Source organism: Alligator mississippiensis, chromosome 8 (assembly GCF_030867095.1).
Source record: "Alligator mississippiensis isolate rAllMis1 chromosome 8, rAllMis1, whole genome shotgun sequence".
Taxonomy (NCBI): Eukaryota; Metazoa; Chordata; order Crocodylia; family Alligatoridae; genus Alligator; species Alligator mississippiensis.
Window position 1 is genome coordinate 74,762,546 of NC_081831.1, and position 13,827 is coordinate 74,776,372.

Genomic DNA, 13,827 nt, shown 5'->3' on the forward strand with positions numbered 1-13,827 from the left:
AAGCCTGCCTGAGTCTAACTCTTGCCAGGTGTGAAGTACATATGTTCAGGAGACTGAGAAGCGAGGTGGGGTCCACTGCAGATCTGTCTCTAACCTGCAAGAACTTAACAGAGCAGAAGCCAAGCACTTTTCCTCTTACACCGCCAAGAACACCCCACCGCATCCAGTTAACAGTACCTGAGCATACTGAGTATCCTTACACTAACAGATCAGTGCAACAGTCCAAGTGTCTCCAAGCCCTTCTGGAAATCACATCTTTTCTAGCAGCTCAGGGCACAAGCACTTCACATTTATTAACTTGTTTGCCTTCTGATTGTTGGATTGGTTCCCCATTCCCAAAGCGCTTGGATTTATCCTTTTAGTTTAACACTACAAAGTAATCAAATCACTCCATTACAGCTGACTGACTTTAGGAGCCCCAGGGGGTGGGGGAGTGGGGGCATAAGAGGCAAGGGAAGAACAACATCCAATTTTCCTCTTGTATCCTTCATGCTTGCCCTAAACTTTAGATTCCACTCATCTACATCCATGGAATTTGAGAATATTGAACTTAAACTGACATGAGAAGTTATTTAAGGACTCAGGACTTTCACTTGAAATTAAGGCTGATCTACCTTCTGGGACTGGGGGCCAAGATTCACTTCCAATAAATACTGAAAGGCTTTAGCACTCCCTTTCTGCTTCATGTCAAGCATGAGTGTTGCTGTGACCAAGAAAACTTCCATTTGGGGATGTAGGAGGTTTCAAACCAGCTAGCCCATGAGCATGAGGAACAGGAGAGGAGACAGGGAGAGTGTTCCTATGCCCCACACCCACCCCACATCAAATCTTCCAAATAGACAAGGACAGGCAGGAAAGGGGGGAAAAAGGTTGAGAGAGGCCAGAATAATATGGGAATTGACATTTCTTGGGTGAGTTTTGGCTGTGATTCTTATATACAGCTTGCTGATAGTGTGATGTGATGCAACCCTGGAATATGCTGAGAGTACACTACCCCCACGGTGAAAGAGCCAGCCATGCCAGACAAACTCCACCGTCACCATATAATGTTACTCGCTGCAAAAAGAAAGAATTAATTAGTGCTTAAATAGTCCCACGTGTTTCAAACAACACAAGCAAACCACAGTTAAAGCACTCAAAGGACTCTCTACCTTTATTATAAAGAAATACATTTTATTTCAAATTTAAAACTTTTGCATCTCAGGTTGAGTCTAGATAATAGGAGTCACCGTTATCAGGTTTCTTCAAATTCAAAGTTATGGGGAATAAAAACCTCAGAGCAGGCTGCGATCAAATAAAGAATTAGTTCTCAGTACACCAACAATGTCAGGCATTTCACTGCAGTAGCATCAAAACTAGCTATTTGCTGCTTGGTAGTGAGTAACTCTTTGAAAAGGGAGGAACAAAAATTCCTTTCTAATGAGTCACCGTTTGGCAGTCAGAGATCAAAACCTTTTGCCTGTATTCCTGACTGGAGTACTGTACATAGTTGTTTTTGCAGCTTGTGTGATTTCTCTTTTAAAAATCAACAGAGTTAATTAAGAAAATAAGTATCCCAAAAGGAGCAGCCACAACCCAAAGTCCTTAAAAAAAAAAGTCAGAAGTCCTACAAACAGGATCTCCTGGTTACTGGAATACCAGACAAATGCAGGGATTACTTCCATATAAGAAACCCTGAGTTCTGAAACCTCCAGCAAAGCAGAAGCAGCTGTTCATATCAAAATGAAATTAAATTCAGTATCTATTCTGTATCTTGCTCTTAACCATACCAGCTGAGCATTTGACAGTTATTTTGAAACTCTGGTCTGACTGTACTGGGAAAATATTGGAACAGAGGCACTTGGCCTTCCGGCCCTGTGGGCTGGACGGGTGGTGCGAGGCTGGTGCACCAGCCCGACTTTGCACGCTGGGCCAACCCCAGACGCTGGTCAGACCCGGCGTGCCGGATCCAGCCACCACAGTGAGCTAGTACACAACGCCACGTCATGCAGCCCACGGGGCTCCCCACAGGTTTGGAAATTTGGTAGCAGGGGAGTGGCGATTAATGTTGCTACTGCTTCCCCACCCCCAAATCTCTGGACCTGTGGAGAGCGCCCCCCAGGCCAGATGACATGGCTCTGTGGGCTGGATTTGGTCTGCAGGCTGAAGGTTGAGCTCTACTGTGCTAGACCTGGATGTGCATTTAACAAGTTCACATAATCACCTCTGGGAAATCTCACCTGTACAGATCTCGCATGGTGAATATGTGTGTTACATATTATCAAGGTAAAATTAAGTGCCATTTCCTGCCCCCTGCAAACAACATTTATTTCATGCAGTGTCAAACAACCCAGCTTCTCTCAGAAAGGAAGAAGCATGTCCAGTAAAAAAAAAATGTTCAGCTTAGTTATGCTGGGTGAGCAAAAGGGTAAGGAGGATATTCTATTTGAGGGCAGAAGTTGTCAAACTTTTCCAAATGTTAAATGCACTACACATAGCTGGGTTTCAATATTCAGTAGGGCTTTGAGAACTTGTACTTCAATTAGTTTGCAAATAGAAACTTCAAGCTTGTGAAAGGGGCCAGGATGCTGGTGCTGGAAAACAAAGATCTCCATTCCCAGTAAGCACTTTTCTAGTAAACCTTCATATAAGAGTCTCATGTCACAGATAGGCAAGAAGCTAAGACCTGCTTTCCCTAGCCAGTCTGCTAATTTGCTTGCCTCCATCTTTGGGGGCCAGACACCCATGTCCAGAGCATTTGCACTTGGCTCCAAAAGTTGCTGGAGTTGCAGACATCCAGCAGATCTAAACACCAGGCCCCACATGTCTCCCAAATGGGAACCCAGAAGGCAACCTAAATGAGCATCTGCTTTTCAAAAACATAGTTCACTCCTTGTTATTTTTCACTGGGAAAAATGCCAATGCCATGTGAAAATATAGGCCCTCTGATAACTGGAGGAGGACCACGCACCTAGTGACTTCTGCACTGTCGATGGTTTCATACCTTCTACCAGGTCATGGAATCACCGACTGATAAAAATTATGTTCAATGGACCCTTCGTTACAGCTTGTTATAGTAAATAGTTACAGTACTGGGGGGAAGGCATTCCTAGAAACAAGCCAATTTCTAATGTGTTCAAAGAGGATCAATCACCATTTCACTTAGTTCTCCTGGCAATCCCATCACAACCCGGGATAAAGGCGCCACACTAATTCATGCACGTGGTATGGACGCAGTTTCAGAATCCAGTCCTGTAGTCTCTACTCTGCCCGTGTTTGGGGAAAGAGTCCTATAACATTCACTTAGAGGTTTGCCTGGATGAAGACTGCTGAACACAGCTCTTATGGCATTTATTACACATACTTTTTTCCAGCGACAAGCTGGAGATCCACTGCTTCAGAGCAGACTCGATTATCAAGTCTGCCCTGCACGCGAGCTGAGGCGAACTGCGCTGCACTGCATGCAGGTGTATAAGCGGTGAAATGCGCATCAGTGCGCAGAAACAGCGGCGGTGCACTTTTGAACTAAAGAACCTCCAAGGTGTTTTAGTTCAAAGGTGCACCGCCATTTTCTCAGCACTCACGTGCATTTCGCCACTTATACAACTGTATATGTTGCAGCGATGGGGCTTTTCAAAGTGCCCTGCTCTGCAACACGTGCATGTGTAAAAATGCCCTTACTGCCCAACCTGTCTCACCCCAAATAAACACACACATTTTGTGTGTCCGAGAAGGAAATCAGCCATGCACAACCTGTTATTTTCCAGATCCAGCCACATGTTATACATGACATTTCCAAAGTAGTTTCAACAGGCCTACTTAGAGGTGGTCAGCATAGACTTTTAGCAAGAATTTTACTAAGACTTCAGACGTGCTGCATTTCTGGTGAGATATCCAGACTCTCCCAATGCCAGTGAAAATATAAGCTTCCTAGTAAACATCAAAGAACACAATCTATGAAAAGGAGTTCATAATGTGATTCATCCCAAAGCAGACACATTCCCTTTGTCAGGGGAGGATTGGTCTCAGGGCAAGAAGCACTCCTGATGTCAGCATGAGTTTCACAGACGGGCCCAGGAGAACTATTCTGCCTTTTCTGCTGTTCCAGAGAGGTTCTGCATTAAAAAAAAAAAAAATCCCAATCCTGGAGAAACCCAAGCCATATTAAATGTGTGTTTGTTGCAATTAAGACAAAATACCCTTGCATGTTGTACCTCCATCAAAAATGGTTGGCAGAATGAAAGCAGCACTGTGTAGTACTGGGGGATGCAGAAACTTTTCCTGAAATGGTATTGATTATTTTTCCCTGGCTTTCAACCACTTCTATTACTGAGACTATGACTAACAAGTTACCAACACTATTTACACTAGTACTGTTGTATCATTAGAAACAACAAGATTATGTCCTTTAATTCTAATGCCAGCACAATTATTTTAACACTGAGTGTGTCAGATTTGACTCTATATCCCCTAAATTAATTTCAGAGTAGTGGCTAAATAAAATGGCATTCTTCTTTGTGCTTTTGTTAGAACATGCTCATGTGCAGCAAACTGTGAAGAAAATGTAGTAATTAGAGGTTAAATTAATCCCTGACAGACAAGCAGCTTAGTAAAGCTGGGTCCTCTTCAGAAAACATCACATAAAGCTTGCCAGTCTTTCAGAATTAAGCACAAAGAACATGCGAGATTGGCAAGTGTGCTACAACTGCAGTCCAACCAAAATGGGCAACATTCAAAAGTCACAGAAAGTCTTCAAATAGCCAACGGTAACACACAAATCTGCTGAAAAATGTGATTCAGAGCTCAATGCAACTGCTGTTGCAGATGTCCCGACGGACTGATCAGGATCAACAACCTGACATGAAAGAGAGACCTTTCCATGCGCTACAGACCTATAACCAAAGGAGAGCTGACATCTAAATGGTAATAAAAGAGTGTATTGGTATTTTATTTCATGGCGTAACTAGTGAGCTGCCATTCCGGGCGTGATGTCAATGTGAGCCCTGAATATCACACTCCTCCCAATCTTCAGGAAAAAAAGCCATGAATGTGCTGCATTATTCTGAAAAATGTAAATGGGTGTGATTTGGGAGAGCTACGTTTCTTGGCCTGTTAGTGCTCTTTCATTTGTGACGTGAACAGCCGTCAGTGGGACTCCACAGTGCCAAGTAAGAGATGTGGCCACGCAACTTTCATGATCTCCACTTCTCTGTATGCGCCAGTAAGTACACGTCAAGTGCAAGCGAATATTTTGCCAGCCTTCACAACCGATGCAAAAATGTCCAGTTAACCACCATTTAACTCCATACACAATAGGTTTCTTACCAGAAAAGGAGAAACAGAGAAGTATACATTGCAAAAAAGCCTACTCCTTGTTGCAATAGCTTCCCCTTGCAGATGATCCCATACACCCCTGCTTCCTCCCCCTCTTCTGTCCTGCCTGGCTTCGCGTTCCCTCTGAAGATAGAAGGTGCAAAGAACTAGATTCCCCCAGAGCAAACACGGATGCCACTCAATAGATTGCCTGACATGAGGTGAAACAATAGCACAGTTAACACCCTCCCCTGCAGAGGTAATCCATATCACGCCTGCAACAGACTGAGTCCCCAGCTGGCTGCTCCTGAACTGGAGAGCACAATAGGCCGCCGCGGCTGGCTCACCAGGTAGATTCACCATACACACACACACACACAAATCCACATTTCAATTCAAATAAAGGTGAACGAGAGTCTTTCAGCGATTACAGGGGTGCTGAGAGCACACCAGCTACGCTGAGCAGTGCTGAAATATCAGGCTGTCAATAATTAACCAGCTCGGCCATCCCTGCCGAGGTAGATGCATGACACGTCCTTATCGATACGGCCCCCATGGGATGCCTCTGAGGTACGAAGGCAAGGAAAGAAGCAAAGGGTTGACAAGGTCCCCAGAAGGACCAGGTCTGTCATTTGCCCTGTGTCCAAAATTCAGTAGTTGGTAAAAAAATTTCAGGGAGCGGACAGCTCGTTAAGTCAGCGTCTGGTTTTTCCCCTCACCCACCTGCTTCTGGAGGCTGCTGCTCTGCTCAGCTCTGCCTGCCCCCTCTTTAAGCCCTGAGAGTACCTCGGCCTCCTGTTAGTGGCAGCCCTTTAATCAGGTCAATGCTCATCAATGGCTTATTGGACAGATTAGCCAGAGCTCAGAGGACAGGGCAGTGGAAGTCCCGCGGCCCCAAGAGGAGTCCTAGGAGGTGCAGAAGCTGCAGCCCTGGGAGGATCACAGAGAATGGCTGTGCAGGGCAAACAAAGTGCCAGTTGATGCCTGGCAGTGGAGCAAGTGCACAGATCCACAGCCCAGTCTCTTCCAGCCCCCCCGGGGCACCGCCGGTTCAGCAGTCGGGCTGTGCTACTCAGTGCACAGGGCTGCACTTCCATCTGGGCTGCCGCAGGCTGCATGGGGTGAAGTCCCTTATGCCTCAACCACAATGGCTCCTTCATGTAAGGGCTGGCCAAAACTGGCCCCCAAAAGTGACAGCACTCTTCAGCTCCCTCCTCCGAAACAGCACAATCAACACCACCCATCTCAGCTGACAAGCACCACCTAAAACATTGTAAGAGCAGCTACAACACTACATTGAAACTCGACACACAACAACCTACTTTGTAGGCCATGCTTCATTTCCTTTCTCTCCATTTTTTTAAATGTTACTATTGAGTGCACTGAGAAGTCTTCACGGGTTAGGAGCTCATCTGCGTTGGCAGAGTCTCATCTCTCCAACTGCATCACACTTTCTATGATGGCACAACTGGTCACTTTGACAATAGCGAGGCTGTACATAGAGAACTGGGCCCTAAATCAACTATTACACTGAGATGTCCTTTAATCCTGTTTAACGGCAGCAAAGTCTGAGCCCCAGTGGCTGTGTCTGCACAAGATGCTTTATTGTACAATAGACTAATCTATTGCACAGTAAAGCATCGCCATCTACACGTGCAGGTGCTTCCTGCACAGTAAATTAGCCTACTGAGCAGTGAATTTATTACCTATGTATGCCAAATAGCATTAGTTGCCCATGTAGATGCACCCAGTGAACTGCAGGTCAGAACTAGCCAAGAGAAGCCAAGGAGAGGAGACAAAACAATTAAGGGAGAAAGATTTTGATTTTCCATGCAAAGTGTTCACAATAGAAAAGAGAAGGAAAACAAATACAGCAGGGGATACAGACACAGATTGTTTTGCAGTTTCCCTTAAGCAGGGTGAAGTCAGCACAGTTCAATGATTTACCCTTGCTGGTTTTTATTTATAAAACCAAACCCAAGAACACAAAACCACGTACTTTTGCTCTCTCCAATTCAAAACCAAGTAACGTTCTCGCTCAGATAGCCGAGTGAGAAGCACAGTACAAGATGCCGGATTGTTTACTTGAAGCACTGGTCTTTTACAGCATCCCCTCCTACACGGAGAACAAGATAAATCTCTTAATGACTGAACTAAACTGCCTTCTCCATTTGGCAGCCTATGGCAATTTTCTGAAGTTCCCCTCCACAATTACTGGCAGGAAAGGAAGTTCTGCATAATTGTAAGACTCAACATCTGAAAAAATTAGAGCAGTCCCAACTGTTCTTCGAGATGTATAAAAGAACAGTTGAAAAACTTACAGTTGACTGGTGCTACCTAGGTTACCCATCAGTGGCATTGAAACTGGTATATTATTAAGAGAGGTGTATGATGGGAATTGGTTTATTGTGCTGATCCATAGTAACCAACTCCTGTTCGTCCATCATTTATCTCTCTCACCAGCGACATATGGGTTTGTCTATTCACACTCTCAGCATTCTATCTGCTCCAACAAACAGTCAGCCTTTTCTGCTTGGATAAGGAGATTTTTTAGTTACATCCATTATGTGCGTATCAACATTTATGGCAGCAAGATAATTGCCAAAGAGCTCATGGGGATAAAAGCTCCCTCTTTATAACCTAAACCCCCTTAAAAAAAAAATCAATATTGATATAAAACAGTTCAGCACCAGGCTTTGGTGCGTCTTCTGCTCCCTTCACTTTGAAATACACTTTTTTTTAAATGGCAAGTCAGGCTGGAAGACTGGATAAGAAGCCTGGCTAATGAGTTAAAATGCTGTTCTCCCTGTAAGGGGGGGGGAAATAGCAGTGTATAAAATTAATCATTCCTTAAATAAGCGAATAGCAAAAGTGTCAGATAGAAAGAGGGTTCTTTGGAAACGCGCCATCATCATTTCAACCAATTTAACGATCTTTATTTGGACACCAGAGCAATTACTAATGAATCATAACTTACTGGCACCTTCCTTGAAACGTGTCCCAAGGCTGACAACTTGCAACTGGCCACCGGAAGGGAACAATGCAAACTTGGGGATTTTGCATTTCCTTCAGGTTTAGCATTTCCTTCTGACCACCTTTTCCTGCTCCCTCCTCTTCCCCTGGTTTGCTTGTGTCTAACTGCCGTGCCCTGTGCAAGAGTTAACGTAGCATCCTGTAGCTGTCTGCTTCTAAAGGGTTATCTTAAGGTAGCTTTTACTTAAGGAGCACAGGACTTTTACTAAGTGACGGGGAACCAGAAATCTGTGCTCAACACAGCCGAGGTGACCCTGTGATGTTATTCCTCTTCTCCTCGCCCTGCTTCACCCTCTGCCCCCTTCATTTATCATTGCCACTAGTTTTAAGTCCCAATTTTGAGATTAGATGCCGGCAAGTTGACTCGGGTGCCTACAAAGGTCTGACTGCAGGACTGGGACCTTCAATCGTCAGCTCTTTCAGGCAGTGCCTGGCTCGTCCTCCGGGTTCAGGCAGCACCTGACACAAGGGGCCCTTATCCTGGAGTCGGCACCACCGACACGCTACACGTCTTAAACCAGCACCGTTCCTGCTCGTTCTTAGAGCCAACGGAGCAGTAAGAAAAACCAGTCGTACGGCACCGGCATCCTGAATGCGGAGCGAGCTGAGACGCCACGAAAATGCAACTGTTGCTCATATCCCAACTCTCCCCCAAGGAGGAGCAGCTCTCAATCCCCACCAGCCCGAGAGACTTGGCAGGGCAAGCCTCCAGGTGATATTTGCCTGCTGGATCTCAAACACTCGGTGGGCCGGCGTGGCGCCCACCCTAGCTGGGCACGGAGAGCTGTTGGCTGAACCCAGGCTGCAAAAGAGCCTCTCACCTGCCTGGAGACACACGGCATTTGTTTCTCGTCTGATTTTTTTGTTTCTTCCTCCCTGAGCAACAGACTATTTCCTGGTCGGGTTGACGCTCCAGCTGCAACCCACGCCTCTGTGTCACTGTCAACGTCAGTGGCAGGAAAACATGAGCCGTCGCCCTCCCCGAGCCTTGCCCAACATGGAATTTCCTCGCCTCTCCCCCCGCCGCCCGGAGCGCTTCCCCCCGACCCGCTTTCCCCCGCGTGCAGACGTGCGGGGCAGCCCAGGAGCCGCCTCCTGCCTCCCCCCGGCCAGACGGTGGCTTGGAGGCTGGGGGGGGAGCGGCCCCGCGGGGCTTTGTTCCCCGTCCCCGTGCCCGTGCCCGTCCCGGGCGGCTCACCGGTAGATGCGGCTCCATGCGTGGTGCTTCAACCCGCTGGGAAACCAGCAGCATCTTGGAGCGCGGCGCGGCGGCTCCTACATCCAGGGCGGTGCGGGGCGGTGCGGGGCGGCGGGCGCGGGGCGCGCTAGCTCCCGGGCAAGTTCATGCCGGCGGCGCGGCAGGCAATGCTGCACGGGCGGCTCGCCGCGCTCCTACCCGGCCGGCCGCCCAGGGAGGTGGGGTTTGCGGGCTCGGGCACGGATAGGCACAGCCCGAGCCGTGTCACGGGGGAGGAGACACGGCCACATGCACGCAAGCACACGCGGGCTGCACAGCGAAGCCGCCCTCGCTCCTCCTCTGCAGCTCCCGCCCGCCTCCTTTTAAGGCCCCTGCTTCTTTAATCCCCCTTGAAGAGGGTGCAAAGCCCTGGGGGGGGCTTTCTTTTGGCGAAAGTCCCTGCCCTCTTGCAGGGCTTGTGTCCCCTTCAGAGCCCAGCTGTCTCAGGTGCCTTCCAGCAAGGTGAGCCGGGGGGGGTTAGTCCTCAGGCCTCCCACGTTGGTGATGGAGCAAGAGCTGGAGCTGCCGGAAGAAGAAATGGAAATACAAGGTCCGGAGGCTTCTCTGCTGGGGACGAAACCCTGATTTGTAGCGGCTCGTGTCAGCAGGTGGCACGCTGAAGCGGAGGGGCCGCGGGGATGTCCTCGCAAAGGGCAGGACGGCTGGTCCAGGGAGCCCCATCTCCTTTCTGCACCTCCCCGAAATCGCCGGGATGTGTGTCCCAGTGCCCATCTCCTTTCCACCCCTCCCAAAATCACCGGGATGCATGTCCCCAGCCCCATGTCATTTCCGCACCTCCCCAAATCACTGGGATGCATGTCTCGGTTCCCATCTCTTTTCTGCACCTCTCAAAATCATTGAGATGCGTATCCCAGCCCCCATCTCCTTTCCGCAACTCCCTAAATCACTGGGATGCATGTCCCGATCCCCAGCTCCTTTCCACACCTCCCCAAATCGCTGGGATGCATGTCCTGGTCCCCATCTCCTTTCCGCAGTTCCCAAAATCACCAGGATGCATGTCCCTGTCCCCATGTCCTTTCGGCACCTCCCCAAAATCACTGGGATGCATGTCCTGGTCCCCATCTCCTTTCCGCAGTTCCCAAAATCACCAGGATGCATGTCCCTGTCCCCATGTCCTTTTGGCACCTCCCCAAAATCACTGGGATGCATGTCCCGGTCCCCATCTCCTTTCCACACTTCCCAAAATCACCAGGATCCATGTCCCTGTCCCCATGTCTTTTCCGCACCTCCCAAAATCACCGAGATTCATGTCCCCACCCCCATGTCCTTTAGGCACCTCCCAAAATCACCAGGATGCATGTTCCTGTCCCCATGTCTTTTCCACGCCTCCCAAAATCACCAGGATGCATGTCCCCATCCCCATGTCCTTTAGGCACTTCCCAAAATCACTAGGATGCATGTCCCTGGCCCCATCTCCCCTCCACACCTCCCAAAATCTGCAGGATGCATGTCCCTGTCCTCAGGAACTCCAGAAACCCTGTTTTGATTCACTGCCCTAATGGAGGAGACGTGGAAAGGCAGGAGCAGTGTTTCTGGGAAACTGTATTTTTTATCACTTCTACTGGAAATGGTCATCTTAGTAAATCATGGTCGTTAAGAGATGCCTGCCCTTACAGTGAGGGAGAAAGTGCTCTGAGCAAAACCCAAGAACAACGGCACCCAAAGAAATACCAGGAGCCAGGTTCCTTATACATCCTCCAACACAGCAGTGAGCCCAGGGTCAGCCAGCCTTCTCTGAGTTCACAATCACTCTTTGTTCACCTGTACAGCTATAATGTGGAACAAAACAATTTGAGGAGCATCACTGAAGATGCAGAAATGGTCTTAACCATCTGTAAATTGTGGGATGGGAATGAAGAACATGCTCTTTCCCCTTTGCTAAGGGTCAGTAGGTACCAGGATGAACCCACAGCTCTAAACGCCTTCTTTTATTTCTTGTTTGGAAACAACCTATTAGGCTGGGAGAATTTTTGTTGCCTTGCCTTGTGCATCTTTGAAAGTCAAGTCATGGAGTAACAAACAGGGGGGCTGCTGAAGGTCCTAGATTCATAGCTCTGAAGAACAAAGACTCTGGGGATCAGATGCAATAAAAAGTGACTAAAAGTTAGGCAGAGTACCACCAGGCCCAAAGTCAATTTGAGAACCCTTGTTGAGCACCTGTGGCATTTATTATACACGTGCTCCAGGGGGGAGTAGGGAGTGCTTTAATTAGAGCGCTTCCAAGACCCGCTCTAATTAAAGCACCTGAAGCAGCTCATGTATCAGCATCCCCACACTTCAAAATGGCCATGGGGGGTGTTTATCTAAAGCTTGTTGAACGAGCTTTAGATAAAACGCCCCTGTTGCCATTTTGATGTGTGGGGATGCTGGTACATGAGATGCCGGAGGCTGCGGGAGTGCAGCAATTGCGAAGCTCCACCAGATTCGATGCATCGCATCTGGTCCGATGTGCTGGAATTACGCACTGGAGCACATAATGTTGATGGATAGGCACCGCTAGACTCCCGATATGGTGCAGGGAGAAAGATCCATGCTTCAAAATGGGACCCAGAATAGGCAGCACAGTGATCAGGGAGCCACTCAAGTTAGTGTGCTCAGCAGGGACCTGATAAGAAACACTGAGGATGGGTGTGTCTGAAACCCTGCTCCTCCGGCCTCATAATCAGGGCGGCAGGGAGGTACCACTTCCCCTCAGGGTCCATGGCCGTGAACCTCCTTCTGAAGGACCTACACCCAATGCACAGGAGGAGGAGGCAGCAGCGGTGGTGTGGCATAAAGTGCCTTCACTTTATCTGATATCCTAGTGGTTAGAGCACCTTCCCAGGAAGAGCGACACCCACACTGAGTTCCCTTTGCAGCCTGAGGAAGTTCATGCCCACGTGTCTTGCCTCTCAGGAGAGAGCTGTAGTACAAGAATAGAGTATAGGCTCGGGGTATCCTGAGTAAGGGCGCTTGATGCTGTATCTTCCTCGCCCAAGAGAGCAGGTCTCAGGCTCCTGCAGCTATTTTACCCAATGATGATCTAACATGATGATTTTACCCAGTGATGATCTAACATCAAATACAGAAACGTTCTCTGTGTCCACGGGGATAGGACAATGAGCGTTCCTGAGATGAGCACCGAGTACAGTTCTGCTCAGTGAGAAATAATCTCTTTTGTGCGCGGATTTACGAGGGCTCGTCGCATTTCCTGTAGCATCTTTTATCCCCCATGTGCCGGAAAATGTGCAACTTGTTACATTTGTTTTACAAAACCAAAGTCCCTTGGTAGTGACAGATTGAGATGTCAGACGCAAAACCTGGAGTCTGGGACATGTGCAGTTAGGATAAATATATATATATATATATATATATTAAATATAGCAATCAAACAGAAGAGAGAGGAAGTGCATTGCAATGTGTTAGGGATTAGTCATCAGTTGGAAATAACTAAAACCAGTCAGTTCTGACACTGTGCTCCACCGATTTTTGAAAAGCTGATACCCTCTCACATATGCTGACGCGAGAGCAATTATGAACAGCAAACCTTCTGTGTTGTGCTAAATGACTGCCCATGTTACTGAACTGAAAACCCGCCTGGGACAGACTCGTGGACTTTTATGAACAGCAGGCATGGCCCAAGGAAGGGGCCAGGACCGACAATATCTCAAAAAGGTGCAAACCGAGTGCACTGAAGGTGAGAACCAGCTGAGCAGGAGCAACAGGGCTCAATGCTCCCAGGTGGGAGCATCACCTTCAGCACCCAGCCTGGGTGTGTTGTTCCTGAAGACAGCAGAGGTCCTAGCAGGGGGGAAGGAGTGTCTGGAAAAGAAACAGCAAGTGCTCTGAGCAGCACAGATGGACTGAAGAGAACTTTCTCCTGTCAGTGACTGGAGGGAAGTTCGCCACAGCTAAGCTGTGACGCTTGGCTTGCTTACAAAACTGAAACTTAGGCAAGGTTCACTGAAACATTCGCACACTTCTCAGTGATCCTGACCAAATAGATGGAAACCCTGTGAAGCTTGGTGGTTCTGCTTGTTTTTGACCTGAAATCGGATGAAACTCAAAACAGGTTTCAGCTGAGATGCAGTATTCGAGGTTGTGTTTGTCAGAATCCCAGACTCAAAGCTAAGCTCGAGGGGAGTGAAATTACATGAACTGAAACAGATTTGCATGAGTCCTTGCAAAGCAAAACTCTTTGAGTTTTTGCCATTTCTAGACATAACTGAAGTGGGGACAAACCTTCAGCAGGATAGCTTGGTGCT

At 48.1% G+C, this 13,827-nt stretch overlaps 1 protein-coding gene across 4 annotated transcripts in view; it reads right to left on the reverse strand.

Moving 5' to 3' along the window:
• Window positions 1-13,827, reverse strand: part of MAMLD1 (mastermind like domain containing 1) — a 306,332-nt gene that overhangs the window by 74,273 nt on the left and 218,232 nt on the right. For 2 of the 4 annotated variants that reach the window (XM_019492772.2, XM_014601200.3), the window contains exon 1: window positions 9,524-9,711. The exons of 1 other annotated variant lie outside the window; for it this stretch is intronic. In XM_019492772.2, coding sequence (XP_019348317.2) covers window positions 9,524-9,577 — 54 coding nt within the window. In that variant the 5' untranslated portion in view covers window positions 9,578-9,711. Of the gene's footprint in view, window positions 1-9,146; window positions 9,183-9,523; window positions 9,712-13,827 lie in introns of those variants that run through there. One more of the 4 variants, XM_014601193.3, reaches the window with a different exon arrangement.